The following is a 27,471-nucleotide window of genomic DNA, read 5'->3' as shown; positions in this document are numbered from 1 at the left end:
CTTTCTAGCATCTCTGCCATAATAGGCTAGTGTGTAAAGATACCCGACAGGTGTTCTGGGATTGGCATCAATATTTTTTATATTTCTTTTGCTGTGTCAGGTCTTGTAACGAGAATTCTTCTTAATCTTTGAACGGTCTGAATGAGATATTCTTCCTCATACGTATTTAACATTGCTTTATTGTTACATTAAATAATTAATTATTTGATGTAAGTATTACAATAAAATACTAATACCTATTTAATAAATACAAAGTTGACATCTTTTGTATTTTCTTAATGCAAGAACATTTTGGCCTGCGGGTGATCAGTTAACAAACGCTATCTTGAGGAATTTCTTGACCTGTTTTATGCAGTAATCTTGAAAGTTCTGCCTTTCAAGATAGTTTCTGATTTTTTTTTTTCTTTTTAAAGTTTCAGTTAATAAGGCCCAGAGGTTCTTAATAGGGGATCATATCCGGTAACTTGAATTTTTTTAAAATCCCATTTTTATTTAACGAATATTGTGCTTTAGCAGTGTAGCAAGGAGACTCATCTTGTATGAATAAAGATTTGTGTTTTATCGTTTTACCATTTGAGAATATTGGAAGGAGCTCTTCCTGCAATATGGAAATCTATTTAACGAAAGTAATGTTACCTTTGGCACTCTACAAGCTCTGAATCTCAATCACTCCAAACAGCAATTAATGCCATAAGAGAATAACCACCATGTTTCTGTCCTGGATATGACCTTAAACTATATCCAGTGGTGAGGCCCCAGCTTGCGGGCTTTAGGGAGTGTGGAGCCACCCTTTAATTACCATTGCTCCCAGGTCCACTCTGACCCGGAGTGGTAGTACCTGTTAGGGTCCCAATTATGGGTTGAATAGAAACCGACCTGAAAACAACAAATATATTCTATTAAAAAAAATTTTCTTCAAAATCTTTGGATTCGGCATTAAATAACCCGAAAAGGGTTGATATGCCGTAAAACAAAAACAACCAACCAACCAACCACCATGTTTCACTGTTGGTTGCAATCTTTTAACGTCAAACTCTTAATCAGTCTCTAGACCGACACTCTGTCATTGTCTGACAATAGAGTGACATCATGACTCATCAAAAATTATTGCACAATATCCCAAAATGCCATATGGCTCTTAACCATTTCATGAGCCCGATCTTTTTTCTATTTGATATTCGTGGGACAAATTTTTTTTTTTTCTTTTTCTTTTTGAAAGCTCTGCCATAATTTCCTACTGCCAGGCTCTCCAAGATTTTCAAATTAGGGGCCATATTGCTGATTTTTTTAGAGTTCCATGGGGAAAAATTAAAAAAAAAAAAGACTTGGATGCATTTTATACTGTTTTGCTTATTATCTTTGCTTTTTAAATAAACTGGTTCTCCAAGACCTCCATTCTTTTAATCATTTTCTGAACAAAAGGAAAACGCACCAAACTATTTTCAGATTTTCATTTAAAAAAATTTTTCCTGGATATTTTTACATTTTCGGTAAGAACTCTCTTGGCCAGAATTATAGATTTTGGCAGGCCAGATCTAGCCTGCAGACCCTAGTTTGGAAAACCCCAGCTTGGTGTGTAAAGATACCCAACAGCTGTTCTGGGACTGGCATTAAGATTTTTTTTTTTTTTTTTCTTTGCTCTGTCAGGTTTTGCTATGAGAATTCTTCTCCATCTCTGACTCTGAACAGTCTGAGTGAGATGCATTCCTTATCCTCTCTATTATATTTTACAACTACGCCATTAACAGTGGAAAGTAAGTTCGAGACTTTCTGATATTTTCCATTGATCAAGCCCACCTTCATATTGACCCACAATATCTTGCTGAAATTAGAAAACTTCTAATGCGTCTTTTGTCCATGAGCTGACGCAGAAAAAAAGAAAAACTGCATATAAACAACAAATGAAATAAGTTATATTTATTTTAGACATAGAATAAGAATGTACTTTGTAGTGGTGTCTACACACATAATGCTTTACTATGTACTGAGCAATATTGAAGTAAATGTATCACAAATACATTTTCTTAAAATATATTTTACATTATTTAAGAAATTGTTCTTCTGTTTATTTTGGTGTTAATAATCTATAATATAAATCTCACCTGTCTGTTTAAATGTATGTATGTTTGTATGTATGTCTGAAACTTTCGACAGAGGCAACGGATTTTCACGAGATTGGTAGCGTTTTGAAGCTCAACCTTTCGGACGACAAATATTGAAAAATTGGCTAAAAACATTAATTTCTTCACCCTCAATTAGGCACTTTTCTACCAGGAGGGGTCGCTATTTCGCTGATATTTTCGAAAGTCATCCCCTCTTTTTGATTGACTAGCCTTAATGTAAACATTCGTCACTTCCGGTTTGTTGATGGGTGCAACAGCATAGACGTCACATTTTTTTTTCACATTCTTTTCCTCCTTTGCAGCACGGGTTCGAGCTTGTCTGCTTAGTACCACTTTTTTTTCTTTTTTTTTTTATAAACAACCATCCTCCAAACACCCGGGCAACGCCGGGCATCCAGGCTAGTTACATAGTAAAGCATTACATACTAATAAAGAAATGCTGAATGGCTGGTCTAAAAAGCCACCTACAAAGTTACAAACAAGGAAGGAAGCTATAACAGTGGAGAAACGTAATGCGATAGCAATTATTTATGAGTCAAGGATACCATGAATAGGCCATCTTCTTTACAAATCCTTTAACCTGAAAAATTTAAAACCAAGACCTCAGTTTGAAGCTAGAGGCTCTACCACTATACTGATCTACACTAATAATGATTGTATCTTTTTTTTTATGGTTGTCGTTTGTTTATTTTGTTTGTAATACTTTTGAATGAAAAGCACTTTAGGTAAATGCCAGTTGGAAATTATATATATATCCATTTTAAATGTGGAAATTGATGAATCGCACAGGTAAGAAATTCATTTTTATAATGTGAAAAGGTTAGTAATTGCAATTAAGAATAGGAAACTGGATCAAATGTTTGTAACATGTCTCCTTCCTAAGATTAAGGGTGGTGGTGTTTGATCAACACTGCTGGGGAGCCATGATGTAATATACTGTTTTGTTTTTCCCCGAAACAGTGTTTCATGGTAAACAACTGATGATCCCTTGAAAAATAAATTACTGGTATTATAGTAAATTCGAGAGAGAGTTGATGCAGGGATTGCAGGTGATTAAATGACTTACTGACTGGGTGGTTTTCTAACGAATGATAAAAAATGTTTTTGTATAGTTTTAAAGGTTAAAAACTTCAAAGACTAATATATATATATATATATATATATATATATATATATATATATATTATGAGATAGAGGGAGGGGGGGATAAAATACACAATATATCATAAACTGGAGTGCCGTGGAGATGAGAGGTATGAAAAAGACAAAAAGAAAAGCAAATTAAACACAGGAAAAAATATAAATGAGAGATTTATCAATTTTGTTTTAATCAACAGACGTCTCCAGAAAATCTTTTCCTGAAGTCATTCATTAATCTGAACTGTACCGGTATATCTCGTTTTTTTTTCCAGCTTTTCCGGTATTTAATTTGTTTTCCTTCGTCTTTTTCATACATGTGTGTACATGTTTGTATTTATATAATTAACCCAATCTGTCTGAATTTAGTATCCACATATTTAGCAAGATATTTAATTTCTATTACCAATGTGTAGATGATTTTATTTATTCCATTCATCATTTTCAATCCTTTCATAATATTCATCATTCAACTGTCACTCTATCCATCCTTGATAAGTGAAATTTCCATTTCCATGTATCCAGTTCAGTTTTTAGAATGCTCGTGAATTTTGTTTTTCATTGAATTTGTGCTTTCCTTTTCAGCGTCCGATTCTAAAAAGGATGAGAAAACTATGGTCATACGTACGATATCTTTAAAACGAAGATTTGCAGACTATATCTGGAAAGGTGATCTTTCTCTCTTAACTTTCGCCCCGCAAGCTAAAAAGCAGCTTTCGCCAGGTCGTACGTCCTTTCCTCCTGCAAATCTTTTACTTATTATTAAAGCTTAAGTTTCAACTGATTTTTTTTTTTTTTGCTTATATTGCTTTTCATTTCATCTACATTTTTACTCGTATCTCATGCGGATTTAAAAACGAAATCGCATTTAAAAAAATTAATACGCATAACGTGTCGGCTTCATAGTGGATATACGATCACAACCCCCCCCCCTGACATGTCATCTATTCACCCATAGTGCAAAAAAAAAATCATATACTGGTGCTATCAAGTTAAGCTGTCTAACGATATTGAATTTCATGGCCTAAAATGCACCAAACATCGATCTTATTGATTTTTGTTTCCTCTTTCCCTTTGCAAAACTCAATCATGTTATGCAAATTAAAAAACAAAAACAGCAATTTTCCTTTACAAAACAACCAAACCAAACACCATGAATAAATATTTGAAAATATTAACTTGAAACATAAACTCTTTTCCCAAATTACTGGATTCTACATTAAATAACCCAAAAAAGGTTGATATGCCATAAAGCAAAACAATCAGATCAGAAAATCCTAGACGGTGTATAAATTTTACACTACAGTTTTCTAGATAGCTAAAAAGAAACGAATTTAGCATGACACTGTATATGATTTCACTAAAACGTCACATTTCCCCAAATATAAACAAAACAAAGCTGTATTTTTTAAATTGACTTTTGTCTCAGAATAACATTTTTTACCATAAAAAAAAAATTTCAAAATTTTTATTCGTTTCTTTAAAATATACTTCTATTCATTCCTTACAAGTAATAAATATGCATTTTTACTTTGACAAAATTAATTTAAATCAAAGCATATATTTTTTTTTTCCACAAAATTAATAAAAAGAATCATGAATTTTTCATTAAGGGGGGGGGGAATGTAGTTCTGAAAATTTTTCCAGAAAAGAAAAAATATTAGTCTTTTTACAGGGCTCTGTGGACAAGTTTATCTTTAGTTAACCTTTGACAACTAAATGTTTTCATTTACTGGATATAGATGCCTCCGTTCAGTCTCAAGAGATAATGGATACCCACTGTAAGGGTAGCTGCTTGTGTAATTGTGAGGCAAAGGTTGTGCAATTCCTAACCTCACCTCTCCTGAATTGGCACTGCTGGAGTCCAGTGGCAAGAAGTGCTAGACAAATGGAAACCATGCTGAGATAAGCGGAGATTATTCCCAAATGGTCACTTATTTTAGTACTGAACAGACTCAAGGCCTAACTTCAGTGATCTAATGGGAACCTGTGTGTTAACGTGAATTATGCCGTATTATATTATATCAGATTGGCAACAAAGTTCTTGCGGTTTTTAACTTTTAAATACAGATGAACATATCTCGGCTCAAACAAAAATCTATTGATTGAAATAAGCACCATCCGAATCAACACGCTTTTTGTTTACTAGCCAAACAGAAAAAGTTATGAGCTAAACCCACATGATTTTGGAATGACATCTTCGTTCCATGACGGGTATAAAAAAAATTTTTTAAGTGTAATTTTAAATATGCACTGAATTTTATGTTGAGATTTGAAGGTACAAACATTTGAATTTCTTCAAATGTTTATTTAAACAGCCTTCGTTAAAAAAAGGTTATATTGTTCTGTTAAACTTTTATAATTTGACTTTGACTTAAATAATTTGACTTTGCTCGTTTTATTTAAACGAGACATTTTTTACTCTATAATGAGCTTTGGAAGATTGTCGGTATAAAACAAAACAATCACCAAAAAGACAAGCGTGTTATTATTTCTGGTCGTCACTTGAAAAGAATCACTTGCAAGTGTGACTGTTTCACTCGCAACGTAAAGCCCTATTTTAGTAAGTCACTGTAACAAATAAACTGATCTACAAAGAAAAATGTCTTTGTCCTTGTGATGAGACAAGTAAATAGCGACCTTTAGAAGGAAACAATTTTTTTTTAAATAGAAATCGTTCTAGACAAAGCATGAAGCCACTTAATGTAATGAGCTAACAAGAACAAAAGGTAATTATCACAAAGACGGGAGATGCCTACTGACCTTAGTCTTGAAAAGAAGAAGCTTAAAAGTAGAGAGAAACAGTCAGAAGGAAGAGTTTCACAAACCTGTGGTTCTTGGAAAGAAGCTACTGGAATAAGAAACCATTACAATTAGGTATAAAAAAAGAACGAATTAGTGGAGACCAAAGAGTCAAACAAGCTGAAACAAAATATTTATTATAGTAATCAGAGAATTATCTTCATGTTTTGTTTCTTTGGCAGAAATTTCTAGTCTTAATAAATTAGTGCCTCATTGGGCACTAGTGCACTTTGACTAACCGGAAGTATTTTTTGTTTTCATCTTTAGAGATGTTCTAATGAGGAACAATATAACCTTCTAAATTTCGGAATGATTAATTGTAAAAAAATTTTTCAGATGTAAAAATAAAATGACATTCAGTTTAAAATATTACCAAATGTATTTTTTTTTATATAACTTTAAGAAAATATAAAATGCAACAGTCAAACTAGAATATCTTTATAAAAAATTTTTTTTTTTCTAATAATTTTATTTGCGGAAGTTAAATGATGAAAGTTTTTATTTTTTGTTTGAAAAGATAAATTTCTAAATAAAATCAATTAAAAAAAATAAAACACCTGATCTTGAATCCAATGTTTTTTTTTTTTTTTTTTTTTTTTTTAACAGTCAGCATTTTGACTGATGTCTAACAATAAACACATGTGATAAACTACGTCACCCACCCCTCACCGTCATAAAACTGCACAAGCATAAAGTCATGAAGTTACAACTTAAAATTTTTCATTGACACCAATATTTGTCACGAAAATATCTGTATAAAGTTTTGAAAAGAGTTCATAAAAATATAATTTGGTTCTGGCTGGGGATGGGGCATCCTACCAGATGCCAGACATTCACCTGCTATCTTATACATTCCAACCGAAACATCTTTTTAATGTTCTAATCGTCATCTAAGTGCAATTGTTTGTGTGTCTCTCTTGCACTTGGTTCACCGGGTATATTTGCCGGGTAATATTTTTAATTTTTTTTTTTTTTTTTTTTTTTTTTTATTAGTCTGGTTGCACCTATAATCATTGGAATGATGGAGATCTTCCTAAGATTCCAGTTTCTTTACATGTCATATGACCTTGGTATATTGTTATCCTTTCCGTCTCGGCTGTTTAACCCAGAATCATTAAAGGACACTGACTTCCACTAAGGTTGCTTCTCTCTCCTTTCCCATATCAGTATGTCACAAAAGCAGAATGTATGCTCAAATATTACAATTGCAAACATGTTTACCCTGTAGTTAGAAAACTCATATAAAACCAGGAGTATCTACATTAGAAATGAATGAGAGGGAAATGGTCCATCATTTTCATCAATACATGCTTGAATCATTTTTCTCTGGCGCTTACCAATTGCTTTTAATTAATTTATTAACTTGTGTAAATATACACCTTGGTTATTATGAATGAATTAAAAAGTATTAAAATGCATACCTTCATCAACAGCTTTTAAGTACAAATAATTAGGTTGCCAATGAAAAAAACTAATAATAGTAATGCTAATAATTAAATAATCCTAAAATATGCATAACGAGTTGAATCTAGTGCTATTTAAACTGACAAAGTTGAAATCGATTGAGTGCAAAAATGAATACGGTGTGTGTGTGTTTTTTTTTGTTTTTTTTTTTTAATGAAAATATCAAAAACGTACCTCTTCCCAGATGTATATATTAAGATATAATACAAAAACGCTTCTTTAAATTAAATTTGTGTCATGAATACAAGCTTTAAACCTGACCCCAAAGATTAATATTACAGAAGAGACAATTGTGTAAATGTTTCGTTTGAAACGTTTTTTGTTTTTTTTTTTCTCACTCCAAACAAGGCATATTGCCACTTCGAATGTACCTGGCAACTATTTGGGAATCTTGTCTAACAGGGAACTGTGAGGATGAGATGTTTGTTCATATTACATTTAAACTTTTGCAGATTTGTAGAGTCAAGGAAGCAGCAAACAGGGATGGAATTCTAAAGTTTAGCAGTCTAAGGGAAGAAACTATTAGAGTAGAAGGCTTTCCGACATCTTGGGACATTTGCAGTGAAGTGGTGGGATTTTGCTGTTTGTCGGGTTAGTTGGAAGTATGTATGTCGAGGGGGGGGGCACAAGTGTTATGAGTTCATAAGAATATCTTCTATTAAAATACTTGTAAAACAGGCACAGAGATGCAACATTGCAGCAATGGGACATGGGGATTGGTTGATAGTGCTGGACCTATTAGATTGGACTCTTTGGGGGGGGGGGGTCTAAAAGTAAGAAACTAGTGTTAGATGCACCAGCCCAAATGTGACATCAGTGCTCCATGCATGGGCGAGTTGTGGCTTTATAGAGATATAGGGACTATTATAGTTAAGCAATTAAGTTCTGTAAGAGTAAAAAGCTTGCATGGGTCTTCTCTTTCTTATAGAGAACTTCTATGCACATTTCTTTTTCTCTTTGACTAATCGATTAAGATAAGTTAACTGCAGTAGATGGCTTGGAAGTTGATGCTAAGCGTGGCATGTGAGGTACATACGTTTGAAAAGCAGATTTTTTGTTTATTTACAAATGTACAACTGATCGAATTTATGATAAAAAAAATTACTTTTTTTTTTTTTTTTTTTTTTTTTTTTCACACTACCAAGACAGGAAGCATCCAAATTTGTCTGGAAGTTTCAAAAGTATCTGTCCTTAATTTGGTAGCACTGTATCGCAAAAGAGGTGAGGGGTTCTCTAAAGTGTTAGTAATAACTGCTCAAAAAATTATCAACTGTTCATTGCCCTCTTGCCATTACCTCAAAAGTTATAATTGAGGATTCTTCCCATCTGGGATGCCATTTGTTTTATTCACCACCTTCTGGTCAATGCTTTAGGGCCATTAGCTCTCTCTCTCCACAAGGGGTCGCCCCCCCTCCATCAAATTAATACCACCAACAAAATGAAGAGAAAAAAAATACTGTCTTCTTCTATGAATAAGTTGTGTTAACGTTTTTTATCCTAGAGCCATAGTTGCTTTGAATACTACCAATCACTTTTAATAAAACATTTGTTGGTGTGTCATTGCTGTAAGTTGCTATCTTTACTTTACCGATTATATAAAGATATACAAGATACATATTATGAAAGATAGCTGTTGTTATTGAGCAAATTGAACTTGTACACAGTCTACGAATGTGATATTATGGACAGCCCCCGCCCCGAAGTGTTAGGAAGTGATTTAAAAAAAAAAAAAGAGGAAAACTATAACAAAAAGAGGAAATAGTCGATTAGTAAAACAAAATTATAGCAAGTAAATTTAGTAGAAAGGCAATGGAGGAATTTGTTTACCAAGGCTAACAAAGGCGCTTGGAAGTAGAACAAAAGATAATGAAGTGAGGTTAGTAGAAAGAGAATAGGAGGTGGTTTACCAAAACACACAAAGGCCATCTGAAATAGGATTGTTGATCAAGGTGTAAGAGTGATTGGAACAAAAGACCGGACATAAAGGCCAATATATTTAGAGAGTTTAAAGGCAGTTTTGGAGGGTTAGCGAGTTGACAACTCATAAGTTGGGAACAGTGGACAATAGTTAATGGCCCAAAGATCTCCCGTGAGAGATCAGAGAGATCGTAGTCAAAGCTGGGTGAAAGTAGATCAGGCCAAAAGGTAAATCACTGGGGACCAACACGACCAGACAGCTAGCAACGGACAACATTGGAGGTTCCGTTTTCTATATGATGGTATAACATACACACAGAATTCAAGTGAGTTATTTATAGAATTTGTGTTGTGTTGTTTTATTGTAGCATGATCACAAAGGTGATCATCAGGTCACACAAAAACCATGCATCAGAATAGTTTGGTCTGCATGAAGTCCTCCTTATTGTTTATTTTATTTTCGTTTTTGTTTTATTTTGCCATGTTGCTGTTGGAGCATAGAATCAGCAAGTAGGAGTCTGTTTGTTTTTTTTTTAAGTGTCGGAACGTAAATTTTGCGTGACCAACGTACCATTCCAACACTTGAAAACACCAAACGGACTTCTACTTGCTGATTTTATGCTCCAACAACAAGTTTGGTGAGTTTAATTTTTATTTTGTGGAAGTTATTTGAATTTAAAGATAGGACCCTTATTTTGGCCCACCCTGTATATAAATAACGTAATAAAAATCAAGCTGAAAAATAAATTTTCAATGGTAAGCAAACCTATCTGGATAAACAAAAACTACTCGTTTAAGAAGAGCTAAGTTTAGAAGATAATAAGTAAAATTACATCATCAAGTCTATAAAGGTTACAGAAAGGGGAATAAGGGAGAAACTTCTTTAGGCCATAGCATTTAGAAGTTAAATGCCTCTCATTAAAGGGTAGAAAAAGACACCATTTTACAAATGTAAAGTTAAAGACTACTGAAAAACATTAAAAATAAAAATAATTTAGTTTAGAATTGGAAAAAATTTGGGGGGCAAGGAGTAATATGATAGTGATAAAAAAGAGACCCTCCCAAAAAAATAAACAAAGCTAAAAATATATAAGAAAATAAAATAATTTTATATAAATATAAAAAATTGCAAAATTTACAATAAAGTTCTCATAAACAATAATTAAATTCTAAAATATAAATAACGCAGGACAAATTAAGTACAGGAAAAGGTAAAAGTAAGAAAAGGACAAAGGAAAAAATAATGTTAAAAATGTAAATTAATTCAAATTCTTGAATGATAATCTATCAGGAATTACTGTGAATATAGATATGAAGAAAGGAAATGCTTTCTGGGATAAAACTAAACGAAAGTTAATATCCAGTATACTCGCATACAGAAAAATCCAGAAGAAAGATTTTAATGTCTGTAATGAGTCTTAAAAGGCACTAAAGAAGTAATACGAATCAGCATTTTTGAATAAGGAAAAATCCTCACAGAAGAAATGTGTATCAGAGTTCCTTGTGCAAAAAATGTATATTCATACATATCAAAAGGATTTTTAAAGGATTTCAGAGCAGTGCAGTATTAATATTTTGTTTTAAAAATGAACAGTATGCAAAAAAGATATTAAAACGATATTAAAGTTGTTTCCAGCTGTTTCAGGGAATGTTTATTTTTAAGTCCTGCAATGCAACATAATTTTTCTTTTCTTTTTTTTTCTTTTTTTTTTTTTCCAAAACATTGAATCTCATTAGAATGAAATCTCGTAATCAGAAGAAAAAAAAAACAACAATGTTTGAAAAAGTCAATTTCCAGCAAAATCAGACAAAAATCACAGGATAGATCTGTTAAGTATCTCAGTAAGATGTTAAATTAATTCCACATCAAGGTGCTTATTTTGTAGCCCAGAAAAGAGAATGAAATATTCAATCAATATGTAAATTTTTTTTAATTGCCAGTATATAAGTTTAAATGAGAAAGGATGAATTAACAAAACAAATCAAATTAAGACATGATTTGATTGTTTTGTTTTTTCCATTTGATCTTCTATATTTTGAATTTTATTCAAACTGTTTTTCTTCGTGTGTGTGCAAGTTTGTTTAAAAAGGCATAAATATCTTATAGCATGTGTAAGCATAGATCGGAAAGAAGGAAATTTTATAAAAGAAAAAACTATTTAGACTAATAAATAATTTAACACTGAATCATGCTTCTTTAAATTCGATATTTCATTTCAGTTAGGAAACATTGCCAATGATAACATTTAATGAACAGAGAAAGATAAGATATGCAAAACGTTGGAAGGTACTCATTCTGCCTTTTAGAATTTACCTGTCATCACCATTTCCAACTTTTTGTTTGTCTTCGTCAACTCTGTTTAAACTATGTTATCCTTGACAAAGTTTCATAACTAGAATTAAATATCGAATATAAACAAGCATGACTGTTAAATTATTTTTTGTTCTTTACCGATATCCTTTCTTCCTATCTATATTCACACACACATGTATGCTGTTGTATTCAGTACAAGTTTTGTTTCCTATTTATTAAGATTGATAAAAAAAAACATGGGCCATTTTGTAAATATTTTGACAGACTGTCTTTATTTGTAAATTGTCATACCTACTTCACGTGAGTCTTCATTTATCTAAACCTAATGATCATCATTATATTCTAACTGTTTTTTGTCACTACTCTCTCTTTTAGAGTCCATAGCCAAGACAACAAGTGAATTCCCACCAAAGATTACTGAACCATGTGAAAGAAGAATCGAAGGTAGAAATGTTTCCATCAGGATTTAAGCATCTATTCATTATTCTCTCTATTTGCGTTTTCTTAATTTGTCTTGAAACTCTTTACTCACTCTGCTATGTAGTAAATAGTTAAACACTATGCACAGTCAAACACATTAGCGGGTGATTGGTTTTCTTTGTTTTTATTGTATACTATTAATAACATTTTTGGTTTCTAGTCAAGGAAGTATAATTCATATCTTTCTCATCATCCAGTTTAGGTATTTAATTTTTTTTTCTCACTGACAATCTTCCAAAGCTTATTATTACTGAGTGAAAAATTATTTTTCAATCTTTACTTTTTTAATAAAAGAAGCAAAGTCAAAGAAATAAAAACAAAAGTTTAATAGAACAAGATATTTTTAAAAAAAAAAAAAAAAAAAGAAAGACTGTTAAAAAACATCTAAAGAAATTTGAATGTTTATACCTTCAAATTTCAACAAAAAATTTAGTGCATATTTAAAATTTCACTCATTTAAAAATACAGAAAAATCTTTATGATATACATACAGAACGAAGATGTCATATTCCAAAATTCACATGAGCTTGGCTAGTAACTTTTTTATTTGGCTAGTAAATGAAAATATTTAGTTGTACAGAGTTCTACAAACAAATTTATCTTTAGTTGATCTTTTACAAGTATTCCTGACTCTGGGATGGGCAACATCTCATGCCTGCTTTTCAATACAGTCCAATTCAAAAGACTGGTATCAGTCAGGCTGGATGTAGTTAGATCACTTATGAACTCAAGCTGCCTTCCTCAGTCTACCATGCTTTTTAATGCTTGAGGTATCAAGTCGTGTTATGAAGTTGATGCAAGGAGTGGCATGCTCTACATTGCCAAATCATTTGAAAAATTGAGTGAATAAGGCATCCAACATCCAACTGTACCAAATTTCTGATGAAACACAGTTGAAAGGATTTGTTCCTCCAGTATTAATGCATAAGTGATTCTAATAGATTCAGCTATATTTGCACTCGGTTGGCTGATTCCATTGTCCACTTCCAAAGAATATAGTGAACATAAGAAAGTTTGATACGAAAGATATGATGGCAGTCCTTATGAATGGGTTGACAGAATTTTTCCTGGCATTTTTCCTAATGATTGACCCCAAACAGAATCCTTAGCCAACTCCTAACTTTAAAAAAAAAAAGATGCATGTCTCACTTTAAAAAAAAAAAAGAAAATTAGGTTTCTTATGTGAATTTTGACAAAAAGCAGGACAAAGAATCTTGAAAATTTCGGATACATATTTAGATATGTTTCGCGCAATATTCTATGCGTGCATGTTTCTTGAATTTGTTGGACAATGTAAAACTGAGTCATTCTAACACAATATTGCAAACTTTTGCATGATATTAGAAACTAATTGGTAAAATATGAAGCCCATTGGCAGATTCAGTCAGCTGACTACTAATAAATAAGCATTAGCTGAACAAGTGTAAGATTTATAAAGCAGACATTTTTTCCAAAATACCTTGAATGGTAATTGAACATAATTTTGGAGTAGAACGTGAATCTTTTGTTTACTTTCACCAACCTCATAATTCTCACTTTCCTTATTTTGTCCTTTAGTCCTCACATTCCATACACAATGTTTCTAACAAAAGAGAAAGAATTGCTGTTTTCTAGCTTGGAATCTATTTGCCAAACACTTATCATTGGCTAGCTTTTGACCTTTATTTTAAAAAAAAATTTTTAGCTCATTACATCAAGTGGCTTCATGGCTTGTCTGGAGCGATTCCATACTTTGAAAATCCAATAATAGAAAGAATATAAATATGGCAGCTTTAAGACAATCTTCACGGGTGGCAGATGATTTCTACTAAATTTCACATTCTGAAATCTGGTAGGTTAAAAATAGTGAACCTAAAGACGAACAAGCATTTGTAAATGTATGAACTCCCTGACTAAAATACTAAATCAAAATAAGCATTGTATTAAATAAACCTAAGTGTTTATATGACATTAAACTGGCAAATGAAACATGCGATATGTTTTATGCTTTACTTGCCAGTTGTAAAATATGCTTAAGTATATTTTAATTCGGGCAGATTTTGCATTTGTTATCACAGAGCTAATTTTCTATTATATAGTCCTGATTTCAAAAGTTAAAAAAAAAATGACTTGGATGTTATCAGCTAGAATTGAAATTAAAACATTTACCGCTCCAATTGCATTCATCATTTAGTGCTCCTGCAGTGTTCCCTACTGTTGAGTTAAACCCAACAGATAAATCAGAAATATTTGAAATTAAACCAATACAGCTAATGATTGAATTTGCGCATGCATAAAACTAATAAAAATATATTGACAAGTTTAAATGAACAGTTTGCATTTCAACTTGCGAATATATTTCTGTATGTGTTATTCATCCATCCAAACAAAGATTTTATTCATTACTAGCGGCTGCACCGCATCGGCACACACAGCGCCAAGTCAAATACAAAATTGAGTACAGTCAACATCAAGTACACTCATGATCATCTTACCATGGAGGCTTACCCTGTGATCTCGGAGTATGAGAAATTCCCATATGCACAAAACAAAATCACTGAAAAAAACAAAAATACCCCAAGGATAAGGATAATGAGTAAATGTTGGATAAAATGATGGTTAAAATTATTACGAACTTGCCAGTATTTGAACCTAGAATCTTCTGATCCATAGTCAGACATGTTATCCATTACGCCACAAATCCTGTCTGTATGCCGAAAGATGTTACTGCAACTGTATACAGACAGTGCTAAATTTTGTTGGCATGGGCAGGTAACTTTTTTGACAAAAACGAAACTGCCCAAAAACTCTTATTTCAGGCTTTTTGTGTGACTTGGCGTTATTCGTTACGAACCATATATAGATAAGGACAATCTAGGGACTTACACCTTTCAGGGGAAAAAAAAAGAATTTTTCAATTTGGTGCAACCGTTAGAAAGTTTTATTGGTATATATACACACATAAATAAACATTTAGAATTTTATCAATAGTATAGATAAACCATCCTTGGTGTATGATTACTATTTCCTGTTAATTTCAGTGTTATGTGACCAGTAGTTCAATTGTTTATCGGTTAAATATTTACACATGCATGCATACATCTACTGTTTTATTTATATATATATATATATATATATATATATATATATATATATAATCTGTAGTCATAAATAAGATTGTATTTCTAAAAACAAACAAAAAATAGTGGTTAATGTTCACCGTTACGCCAACTGAAGATGCCTCGATATTTTTCGATAAATCAACATATTTTATAGGTGTTCGGCTATGCTGAACACGAATATCGCAGGAAAAATTAGCGCAAACAAATCGTTTTCGAGATATAAATACTTGTATTATGGATTGTAATTTCTAGTAGCTTGAATTGGCCGCTATTTTTGTTGTTTCAATGACATGGGATAGTGAATATGCACAGATGTGTGTAGCTAATTCTATGAGATGCAAATGTTTATTCAACATCATTTCGTTCGGTATAAACACTCCCCCACCTCCCCATGTTAAGAATGGTTTTTGGAATACCCCCCTCCATATTAAGAACAGCTTTCGGAATTGCGTTGCGTTAAAATAATAGATGACGGCCAAATAAAACTGCTAGAAATTACGTAAAAAAAAATACAGGTATTTATATCACAAAAACTATTTGTCTGCACTAATTTTCCCTGTTATATTTGTTTTCAGCATACCCGAAAACCTATAAAAGTCGTCATTTTATAAGAAAATATTGAGGCGTCTTCAGTTGGCATAATGGTGAACATTAACCAAAATAGTTTTAAGGCTCCCAAAATTCATACCAAATTGCCTGCAAGAACCCATGGCATAGTGGATAAAGTACTTAGTAAAACACGTAAATGTTACTGTTCTGGAGATTGAAGGTTCAATCCTCAGTGCCGGTGACACTAAAAAATACAATTGTTAATTACTTATAACAGCTGATGGAACAAGAATATGCATGGATTTAATAAAGGGCTCCATTTGAAATGTCATGCAGATTCCCGAATTAGATAAGATAAACCTGAAAAAGATCACAGATTTCATTGACCAAAACGTTGTGTGCATAACACCAAGATGAGAACAGTAATCCGAATAACCCAAATAATACAAATTATCAATCCTCATCTAAAAAAAATTCTGAAACCTAATTTGCTAGATGGATAACATTTACAAAATAATCCTTTTAAATAGTTTATATTTAAAACAAATTAAGTAGTTTTCAATTTTTATACACATTTAGACTTGATTATTGTATAATTTGGTGTCGGAAAATCTAACTATGTGGCGGCTTTGGTTTGGTCGAAGTCAATGTTCTGAGTACTTTTGTTCAATCTGCATGCCAGTCCTGCTCATGAATTTGTTTGCTTCTAAAATGAATAATCTTCAACGAAGGTGTAATCTCCACACACTATAATCTCGCACTAAATCTGCTTGTGATACTCTTAATGCTTTCAATTTACCGTCAACAGTTAATTTGTAGTTTACAGAAACAGATTACAGATCTTATTCCCCCCCCCCTCTAAGTAAAAAAAAACAAAAAAAACTTTCCCATACTCTGCCGTTGCTTGTAAATTGAATGTATGTGTGCTGTTTACAACACTTGTTCTAATACTTAAGACCACATGTAATTATAGTCATTATCCTCTCCTTTAAACAAGACGGCCTTGTCTGTTTGGGCTTTTTTATGAAACAATTTCTGTCACTGGCCAATACTTTAGAGCCAATTAAAAGCAAACCTCCTGACACATACACATGCACACACACAATATATGGATAACGATATAGCTATAGCTACATTCCAAATTTCAATTTTTTTTTTTTCATCTTTTTTATTTCTTTCAACATGTTAAAAATTCCATTTTTTTTTTTTTTTTTTTTTTTTTACAGCAACTCTTTCGTTACATAGAATCAACCAGTTATTAGTATGTAAATACTGAAGATCATCATAGACTCTTCAGAAAACAGGAATTTATTTACCTTAGAAAGAAAAAATAGGCATGTCATTCATTAAGCAAAAAAAATAATAATATGAAGGAAAACATTGTGTGTTTTGATATTGCCATCATTTTGAATACATGTACATTAAAACCCCGGAATACAGCATTAAAAATTAGTAACAGAATACAGTACAGTATATAATACACGTGTATATAATCAAATAACACTGTAAAGCTGGGCAAGTACCTTAACCAGGAGCTGGAAAAACATTGTATATCCCGGGGTTCTATTGTATAGGTATACTTTTATTGTACCGTTTCCCTGGAAAAAAGATACTTATTTTATGCTTATCAAAAAAAAAATAAAATAAAAGTTCAGTTTATTTACTATACAAGCATACAATTCTTTCAGTCCATACTAATATTTTTATATATAATTCTGTGTGTATATGCTTTTATTTTTATTCCAGTACAGACAGCTAATCAGCACTAAGAATATATATAAAAACCAAACAGTCACATCAACCTAGGGATATTGCTCATCTCAGACAGCCCGTACATTTACAATTTGAAAGTTTTTTCTTTATTTTTTCTTTCTTTTTTTTATGGATCTTTATGGCCTTGCATCATATGCTAAATAATCCTGTATCATCAGTACAAATAAGTTATAAGTTTTGAAGTACAATTATTTTAAATAAATGTACTAACCCTAGATGTTCATATTTCTAATGTATTTTTTTCTTTTGGAACAGACATATTATTTGCTTTGATTTCTTATTTGGCCACGTATTATTAGTATTACAAACTTCCAGTTAGCTGTTGGTATTCCACGGTTTATAACAATAGAGTATATTTTGAATTGTAAAATTTTGTTTCAAAATAAAGAAAGATTACTGATGAGAGGATTCCAGTATTTCTCCAAATTTCAATACAATTATTGATTCTGTTCTATATTACCAATTCAGATACAATCATCGATTCCAATTCTTTTTTTAAATTTCTAAATATAGTCGTTTTTTATTTATTTTGTGTTTTTTTTTGGGGGGGGGTATAGAAAAACAAAACTATGTAATATGGGCAAATATTTTTGCAAACATAAAAATACACTTATGATGGTTTGTGATCTATAGATTTTAGTTTTACTAGTAATTTAAAATCAATAAATATTTATCATTTCATCATTAATACGAGCTATAGAAAATTGAGCTTTAAACAAAAATGAATAAAAAAAAAAAATTGCTTCAGGAATTGGAAAATAAGCACATTTTTCCAATTCTGCTACAGATTAATTATCCCAACACTGATAAAAATATATACTACTACTACTACTACTACTACTACTAAAACTGTTTTGTTCTTGTGCACTTTTAATTCCATCATTAAAGGATGAGAAACGTAGAATTAATGTTTATTTTTCTATATATATATATATTAGTATACCTTTTGAACTAAAATTTAACAAAAAAATTTTTTCGAAACAAATGGTCCCACATATAGCATGGCCACACTTTCTTTTATTTTTTTTATTTTTTAAGAGGGTAATAAATTTTAACCCCGAAAAGTTTGTGTTGAGACATTATGTTGAACAACGATGGCGGTAGTAAATCAAATTGGCAAAGAATCAATGCAGTCACGATCTCAAGTGTTGAGTAATTCTTAAGAACAAAGACGGTGGCAAATAATCAATGTAGTCCGGATCAGCAGTGGTTCAGTCGTTTGAAGACAGAGACTGGCAGCAAACTGACTTGCATCCAAAATTCGATATTTTTATGAGGTCGGAGGCTTCTCATTGGTTAATTGTCCTAACGTGTAATTATAAACAAAATCGTCCAAATGTTGGTAGTCATACCCTCCATTATAATTAAAAACATTTCAATCTTCCCTCCCCCCCCTTTTTTTTTTGATATAATGAAAGTCTATTCTCAATTTGGTTTCATAATGTAAACATAAAAAAAATGTTTTGTTTTATTTATTTTTGGAATTTATCTTTATTCTCCTTGGTCAAAAAATATTAATATATTGGTAAGTGTGTAAAAAGAAGCCATGTTTAATCCGTTTAAGATTGTTTATATATATATATATATATATATATATATATATATATATATATTCAAATGCACAAATACATACTGATATACATGCTTTTTAAATATATATACAAATATATATACAATCTTTTTTTTTTTTTTTTTTTGAAAGGGTTTTCTGAAGAAGGAAGAAAAAAAAATCACTTTTTTTCTTTTTTTTTTTTTAACACCACAAAACGCTCTATATGAGGTTCTGCCTAATCTTTTATCGGACGATTTATTTCTGATATATGCTGCCGCCATTAAGGCGTATGTCCATAAACTTTTGGCTAATTTCAATTCGATAAGTAGGCATTTTGCCATCTCAAAAAAGTCCGCCATGCTCTTTCAGTGGTGCCATTTTGAAATGAGCAATAAGGCGTTGATTTCTTGTGTTTAATACGATGGTTAATCATCAGAAGTTTAAAGTCTTTACTAGTAAATTCAGTTTCATTGTCTGAACGAATACGTTTTACTGAGCCGTACAGGACGATGTCAGCTAAATATTTCTTAGTGGCGAGGATGGTGTCGGATTTGTTTTTTTTTTTAAGAAATAAACCATAATTAAACCTGAATAATCGTCAACAAAATTTAATGCATACTTGAAGTTATCTCTTCCCATTGGCTTATCGGGTCTGCCAAGTCACAGTGCACAAGTGAGAGAATTTTTGTGGCCTTTTTGTCTGGTGGTTTGCTTATATATTTCGCCGTTTTTCCCTGTGCAGGAACATCACAATTTGGGAGATCGTCTGAAGGTATTATTTTCATGCCTTTGACTACATTTGGTAATTTTTTTAATATCAGCTGTATTGCAGTGTCCGAGAATTTTATGCCAGGTTTCCAAGTCATAACAGGCAGTTTTTGAGGGAACCATACTTTTTAAATAATATAGTCGGCCATTTTCTTTAATGTCAAATACAGTTCCATTTGGGTATATCAATTTTAACTTATGGTCCAACTTTATATTTGCACCTTGTTTGATGGCTGCCTGTACAGAAAAATTTGCCACTTTAAATTCACTGAAAGTTATAGGTTTGTCTTTTTGCATTATAACAGTTGTAAATGGTTTAAAATCGGCTGTAGGTCCTTTGAGTTTCATTGAGATTGAGAGGCTATTGCTTATTTCATCCAAGAGTTTTAATGCAGTTGCTATTATTTCTGCCCTTATAACATAGCCAGTAATAGTCTCGTCTTCATTATATTTTAAAGACGTTAGTTCTGTATATAGAGATATAATTTTTGGTTTCTCTTTTGATAAATAATGTTCTCTTAATATGTTCAACGCTTTACATCCATCATCCAAGTCATCTCGTATAATCAAAGATAAACTTTTGTCTAAGCATTGAATCAGTTCTGCAAAAACAGTTGCGTTCTTTTCGATAAATTTGGGGTCGTTACGATACTCTGGAGAAGATTGAATAAATTTTTAGCTTTCATATCCTTAAATACTCCAGAAATTTCACCTGTCACAATTCGAATTTAGATTCCGATCCGTCAAAGCAAAATCTATGGCCGGTTGCATGTTGAGCCATTATGTTGAACAAAGATGGTGATAGTAAATCAAATCGGCGAAGAATTAATGCAGTCACGATCTCGAGTGTTAAGTAATTCTTAAGAACAACGATGGCGACATTAGGTTGGCGAAGAATCAATCTCGTCCGGATCAGCAATGGTTCAGTCATTTCAAGACTGAGACTGGCAGTAAACTGACTTGCATCCAAAATTCAATATTTTTATAAGGTTGGCTGCTTCTCATTGGTTAATTGTCCTAACCGTCCAAATGTTGGTAGTCATAGCCGCTATTATAATTTTGTAGGATGATTGTCCTTGCAGCTTGGAGATTGGGTAGAAAGTACTCGTCAAGAATCCATTCTTGACACTCAGCCTGACAGGTGCCGGGCCGGGAACCAGTTCAGTACCTACGGGACTAAGGTATGTTGCCTGCTATCACTGAGGAGGTCAACTCTCCCTGGCCTTGCCATCGGCTTTCAGGTGGGGCAAGTTTATTGCTTGTCGCCTGAGGCACCCCGACTGGGAATGTCAACAAGGATGCTCAGGCAACTTTTGTCGGGGCAAGAGTGCTCCTTCTTTTAGGGGTGTTTGCCTGTATCCCATTTTCTGACTTTGGGTCATATATTGCTCTGGTGGGTGGCTATAAATATTTACCTTCCATTATAATCAAAAACATTTTAACTCATCAAATTTCTTCAATTTCAAGTCTATATTGAGAGACAAGTGACAAGAGTAGAATTTGAACTTTTTTTTTTTTTTTAGTTTATTTCCTGTGTCGAAACTCGCTCAAAGTGCATTTCCTGTGAGTTTTGCTCCCATTTTTCAAACCTCCCGAAAACATTTTGGAAAATATGTTGATTAAATTTGTTCAACCTTTTTAAGGGATCCTATGTACAAATTTTCGAATTCTTAATGGATAATGCATTTTTAAGATAATGCTAGTCAAAAATGGTTTTATGTTCTTGGAAAATTTGGAAATATGGTTAAGTTCCAAGTTTATTTTTTAATTCAAAATCCTATAAAAACTGAATCACTGGAGCAAAAGAGCTAGAATTTTCAGCAAATACTCATTTTAATAAATACTGATAATTGTCATGACATGTCACCTATATATCCTATATTAAGAGAGTAAAGTGAAAGAAGACTAATAATGCTAATATTTTATATTTGGTTTAATAAAGCTTTATAAATTTACACTGAAAGTCTAAAAAAAAATTGATTGTGTTCATTTAATAAAAACTTTTGTAACGTCATTTGTCTAAAATTTTCAAATTAACTTTACAAAATAATGTTTTCAAAGATGTGACCAAGCTCCTTCTATTCAAAATTTGTGCTAACCACACAAATACATTGATTTCAGACTTTGACAACCATCAATAACATCGGATGTATACTTTTTTCACTTCAGGAGGTGCTGACTTCTTGATCTTAATACCATCAACAAAATGAAAAAAAAAAGTCTCCTTTTTTTTTAAAAAAAGGTACCTTACACCGAAACTCCAAAGAAAAATGTTTTATACATTTAATAAAAAATTATAGTAAGCTATACTCCTGTAAATTTCTTTTTGTGTGTGTATTAAAAACCCTTTGTTCTATTTATTTAAAAAGAAAATACAACTTTGTTATATGGCTCATGGAATTTCATTTATCTGCAAAAGATCTAGCTAATTTGCATATTCTTTTAAACATTCATTTTAATTAATTCCCTATTAGTTTTTTCGATTTTCTTGTGGGATGATCATTTTTATTTAACTATTATGTATAGTTATTATCATGCAGATATTCTACATGATTTATATTTGCGTAAAAAGGTTATAGTAAACACAAACCTCTTTCCATATATACTTATGTGTATATATATTAGTTAAAAAGTTTGTCTACCCAACTGCTGTCAATTTTTGGTTTACAGACATGAAACTTCGTATATAGAGTATTATAACCTATGCAAAACTTTATATTTGGGTTTTAGCCAGGGAAAATCTGTGCAAAAGTGAAAATTTATTTAAAAAAAAAAAAAAATGGAATTTTCCAGGTGAAGGTCAAACGACGGCATTATGAATATGCATGCGTGATGTAATAGTTATTAGTTCATGTTTTAATTTTTTAGCCTTGCGGTAAACGTCTTCATAGTACAGTCATTAACGTCAAAGGAAAAAAGTAAACCGTAAGCTAAACGTTTTGATCTTGATTCTCGGTGATGGCGGACGAGTCATTTCTTTTTAACTTTTTAAATCATCACTATATATTGGGTCCAATATAATAAATACGAAATCTGCATTAATCAACATATCATATTTAAGCGTATTTTACGACCGGGCAGTGCTGGGCGGCCTGCTAGTAAAAGGATAAAACAAATCGTACGCTATGACTTGAAAAAGGAAAACCTAATTATTCAACATTGCGCCAACTTTTTGTGTTTATTTATTTTTTTTAAGAGTGAAGAAAATATCACATGACCTTCTTTCCTTATTCCATTTTTAATTTCTATAAAAAAAAAATTATATAACCGTTATTTGGCTTTCTAAAATTTTCAAATTAATCTTAGAAATTTTGTTTTTACTCTAGGGAGTCACCACTTAACAAGGCGCAAAGGCCAATCGAGGATATGGGTTAATGAGTATATGGTAGTCATCAGGACAACAGCTTAGTAATCATTAAGGGTGGAAATTGGGTATAACGATTATTTAAGGAGACGGCTCAGCAACTGAAGACCATGTTGTAGTCAGCTGGAAAGCAGGCTAGTGGAACAGTTCCACGGGTGGACACTTCTAGGAAAGAAACTTCGTTCATGGAACCCGTGTATATAGTTGGGCACAGATTGAGAGTGAGGTAAATTGTTGATAATGGTTGTAAGTTCCTTCTGTTCAAAATGTTAGAAATGTAATTTTTAAGATTACAATTATTTTCTCTCATCCGGCATGGATGGCTACTTTTAGCTAATCTGTTACAATAACTGTGTGTGTGCGTGTTGTGTGTGTGTGTGGAGGGGGGGGGGACAAACTAGAAATAATGGATTAAGTACTGAAATGACTCTGCTCCTACTATTGTCCTTAACCGTGTCTCTTTCGTTGTTTCTGCAGCCATTATTTTTATCTATGCTAATTTGAACTCGTTCGCCTGGGTGTGGATTCATGAGTTGCGGCTTTGTGTTCATTTTAGGCTCGGCCTATTTCAGAACAAGGCTTTCATGTTTTTGGTTCACCATTCATGAATGTAACCGTCTTCAGTATTTATGTTAATGCATATGAATAAAAGAATGTCTTTTATCCCAAGATCTTTTCTTACAACCAGCATTATAAAGTCAGTCAGTGAAAATTGTCTGACTTCAACTGATAACAAGTGAAGCATGCATGGTCCCCCGTGAGTGCACAGTGAACGAGATATAAAAAAAGAATGACTAAGTTCAGTATTTCTCCCCCATTTAGCCCCAAAAGTTCCCAGGGGACGTCAAATCCTGCTGAAAAAGAACAAACGGTGCAGTTTTAGGCTTTAAACATATGTAAATTTGTGTTCTGCACCATACAAAAAAAAAAAAGAAATGACTAAGTCCATTTGCTGCCCCCTTTTCATTTAGCCCCAAAAGTCCTCAAGGCCTTAACATATTTTAAATTCGAGTTCAGTACATACAAAACTGCTAAATAGAAATACACAGAAAATTTTGGACAAATATGGTAAAATAGTCCTAAAAATGGAGTGTTTTTATTAACCCTAAAAGAGCCCCTGTGGCACACCCAAGAGTTACCGTGAAGTATTGACAAACTAAAATTATATAGAAATCAGTTACAACTTTTCAAAAAGTTTTATAAAAATCTAAGGCATCAAATTTTTTTTTTTAATAAGCACAAAAGTGTCAGTTTTAGCCATTTTAACCGAATGGCACTCCTAGGGGGGCAACCGGAGTTTTCCCAGAAAATCCATTGTTAATTTTTTACTTATATCATGTTTAATGTTTGTGCAAAATTTCAAAAAATTCCAAGGTGTAGTTATTGAGAAAATGCAGACAGACGAACGGACATGGGTGAATTTACAGGTCCACCCTCGTTTTGTCGGGGGGGGGGGGGGCTAAAAAAACAAAGCAAGTTTTGCATAAAAAGTGACCAAAATATAAAAAAAAAAGAAAAAACGATTTGGTAATAACATAATGGTTTGGATTTGTTTTGTATTTGGCATTTTTCCCATCTAACTATTTTTACGTTTGAAATTTTATATTTCGTTCACTTAAAAAGAAAACGAAAAAGCAAATTAAAATTCAAAGAACCCTTAAAAAAATGGACAGTTTAAAATCACAAATCCTATAAATAATATATCTAACAAAGTTATCTTTTAAGTTCGGATAAAGGAGCAATTAATCTGACATATTGATACTTGATTCTTTCACTATGGCATGAATATATTTTATTTTGCTTCAGTTTTTTTTTGTTTTTTTTTTATATATACTTATTCCGGCTCAGAAATCTAATGGTGAAGACTCCTCAAAATATATTAAAAGGAAGTTGTCATGTGCATTTATATCAAGTTTTTTCGCTTGAATTAAAAAATTCAATCATGTGACTTGAAGTGTATATTTCTTATCTCCACATTAATCACACATTCTTTGTTCATTACTATTAATCGATTAATGCTAATTAATAAAAATATTTTTTTAAACTGCCTATTTCACAAAATAATTTGATTATGAAATTAGTCACCAAAGTTAATTTCCGTTTCTTCATAAATAAGTTGGACATCCTTTTCTGTTTTGAATTTAATTTAATTTTGTATGTAGTGGTGCCAGATTTAATATTGAAATTGAACATCTATCTACCTGAATTTTCAAAATCAGTCCCAATGAGTAATCTGTCTGACATTGATACTTAAATTAGACTAGCCTATTTTTTTTTCTTGCACTATTATTAATATGAATGTATTTTAATCTGCATCATATTTTTTTTCTTAAAATAATTATTCCAGCTTAGAAAACTTTTAGAGTGGCGAATTTTTCCCTTATGAACTGAATATTCTTAAGCATTAAAGGAACGTAATTATGTCATTAGTTATTTCCCTTGACTTTTGCAAAAATAAATATCTAAAAACATTTTATATTTAAAATAAAATAAATAAACATAAGTTTCTACATCAATTCCACATTATTTATTCTTTACTATTAATTGATTAGCATGAAATACTAAAACATACTTTTAAAAAAATGTCAGTTTCACAAAATAATTTGATCACAAAATTAAAGTTAATTTTTGTTTCTTCATAAACAAATCTTATTTTTGGTACTTGTGTATCTGTTACCATGCTGAAATAATAACGTTACTATTTAGAAACCTATTCTTAACATGAGAGGGTGTTTTGTAACAATTCTGTACTTTCACCTAACAATTTGATGACCAAAAATACTGTAAAAATTGAATAAAACTTGAAAATACCATTTTAAAAAATAGCGTGGTAAGATGGATACACAAGCACCTCATTTTCTTTTTTCTTTTTTTTTCCTGACAATGTCGGGTTGATGCAACTAGTAATATATATGTAAATTACCAGTGGAAGAATTTTATTCAGCTGGACTCCAACCTTTAAAACTTTAAGATATGATTAGTCTAGTAACTTTACAGCCCGACATACAACAATATATGTTTACCAGACATTTTAGCCCATTAAAAACGAAAAAAAGTTATAGCCCATTGAGTTAGAAGGTTAATCATATTCAACCATCAATTCGGCATAAAGCACCCATTCTGTTATTGCTTTATGCCAAATTCATGTTTGAATATAATTAAATTTGTGCTCATTTTTGCATTAAATACTAATCCTTATTAATCTTTAACTGTACATCGTACAGATACCATAATACTTAGTTCGCTGCACCTTATAATAAAGATCCATACAAAATTTCAGCCAGATCGGCCGAACAGTTTCCGAGAAAGTGGAACAGACAGACAGAGAAATATAGATATATTCAGGTGTAGATGTTAGTATTGGAATTATATTAATGTATATTATTCCATATATTAATATTGTCATGACTAATTATGTACTATTGCATTGTGGGAGTAAAAAAAAAACTGTGCTCTGTTGTATATAACCTGTTGTATGGTGGAGTCAAAGAAGATCGTTTCTGTTTTTTTTGTTTTTTGTTTTTTTTAATGGAAATTGCTCCAGACAAGACATGAATCCATTTGATGCAAGGAGCTAACAAGAACAAGATCACTTTAGTATTAAAAAGACCAAGCCTAGAAGTAGGAGGAAAACGGTCGATAGGAAGAGAGTTCCATAAGTCTGCATTTCTTAGAAGTTACTGGAATAGTTAGCTGTGTTAGAATGAAATATCAAAACGATAAATTGATGAAGACCACTAGACTAACGAGTCAAACGAGCTGGAAAAAAAAGAAGCAGCGAATAGATTAGACAATTTTGAAGAATACATGCAATAATAGTATTTATAGAGGAGATTGAGACTAGCAACACTTGTTTAATAATAGAAGACAAGCTAAATCGAGATAGTTGATATCTTGCCTGCAAAAGATTGAGACCAAAGAAGTCTTTCTCATCAGCCAAATGAACACTACAACATGCAATGCAATAAACATTGCTGATTAATTTTCTTCATAGCTGAAAAAGAATCACAAGTTCCTCTCCCACTCACACTCCAACGGTTTGTCTCATCATCTTGCTGACAGTCTCATATTTTTCTAAACGTCTTTGTTTCAAATCTACACATCGCCTATATATCCCATTTCTGTTT

The 27,471-nt window shown here is 31.8% G+C and overlaps 1 protein-coding gene across 3 annotated transcripts in view; it reads left to right on the top strand.

Moving 5' to 3' along the window:
• LOC145296778 (utrophin-like) overlaps positions 1 to 27,471 on the top strand; it is a 230,199-nt gene that overhangs the window by 78,102 nt on the left and 124,626 nt on the right. Inside the window, exons 2-3 of one of the 3 annotated variants that reach the window (XM_080142835.1) lie at positions 3,846 to 3,929; positions 12,133 to 12,201. The exons of 1 other annotated variant lie outside the window; for it this stretch is intronic. In XM_080142835.1, coding sequence (XP_079998961.1) covers positions 3,846 to 3,929; positions 12,133 to 12,201 — 153 coding nt within the window. The remainder of the gene's footprint in view (positions 1 to 3,845; positions 3,930 to 12,132; positions 12,202 to 27,471) is intronic. One more of the 3 variants, XM_080142836.1, reaches the window with a different exon arrangement.

This window comes from Euprymna scolopes, chromosome 17 (genome assembly GCF_053919585.1).
Source record: "Euprymna scolopes isolate OS-2025 chromosome 17, ASM5391958v1, whole genome shotgun sequence".
NCBI lineage: Eukaryota > Metazoa > Mollusca > Cephalopoda > Sepiida > Sepiolidae > Euprymna > Euprymna scolopes.
Note: the sequence above shows the minus strand (reverse complement) of the source record. Positions and strands in the feature narration are given on the sequence as shown.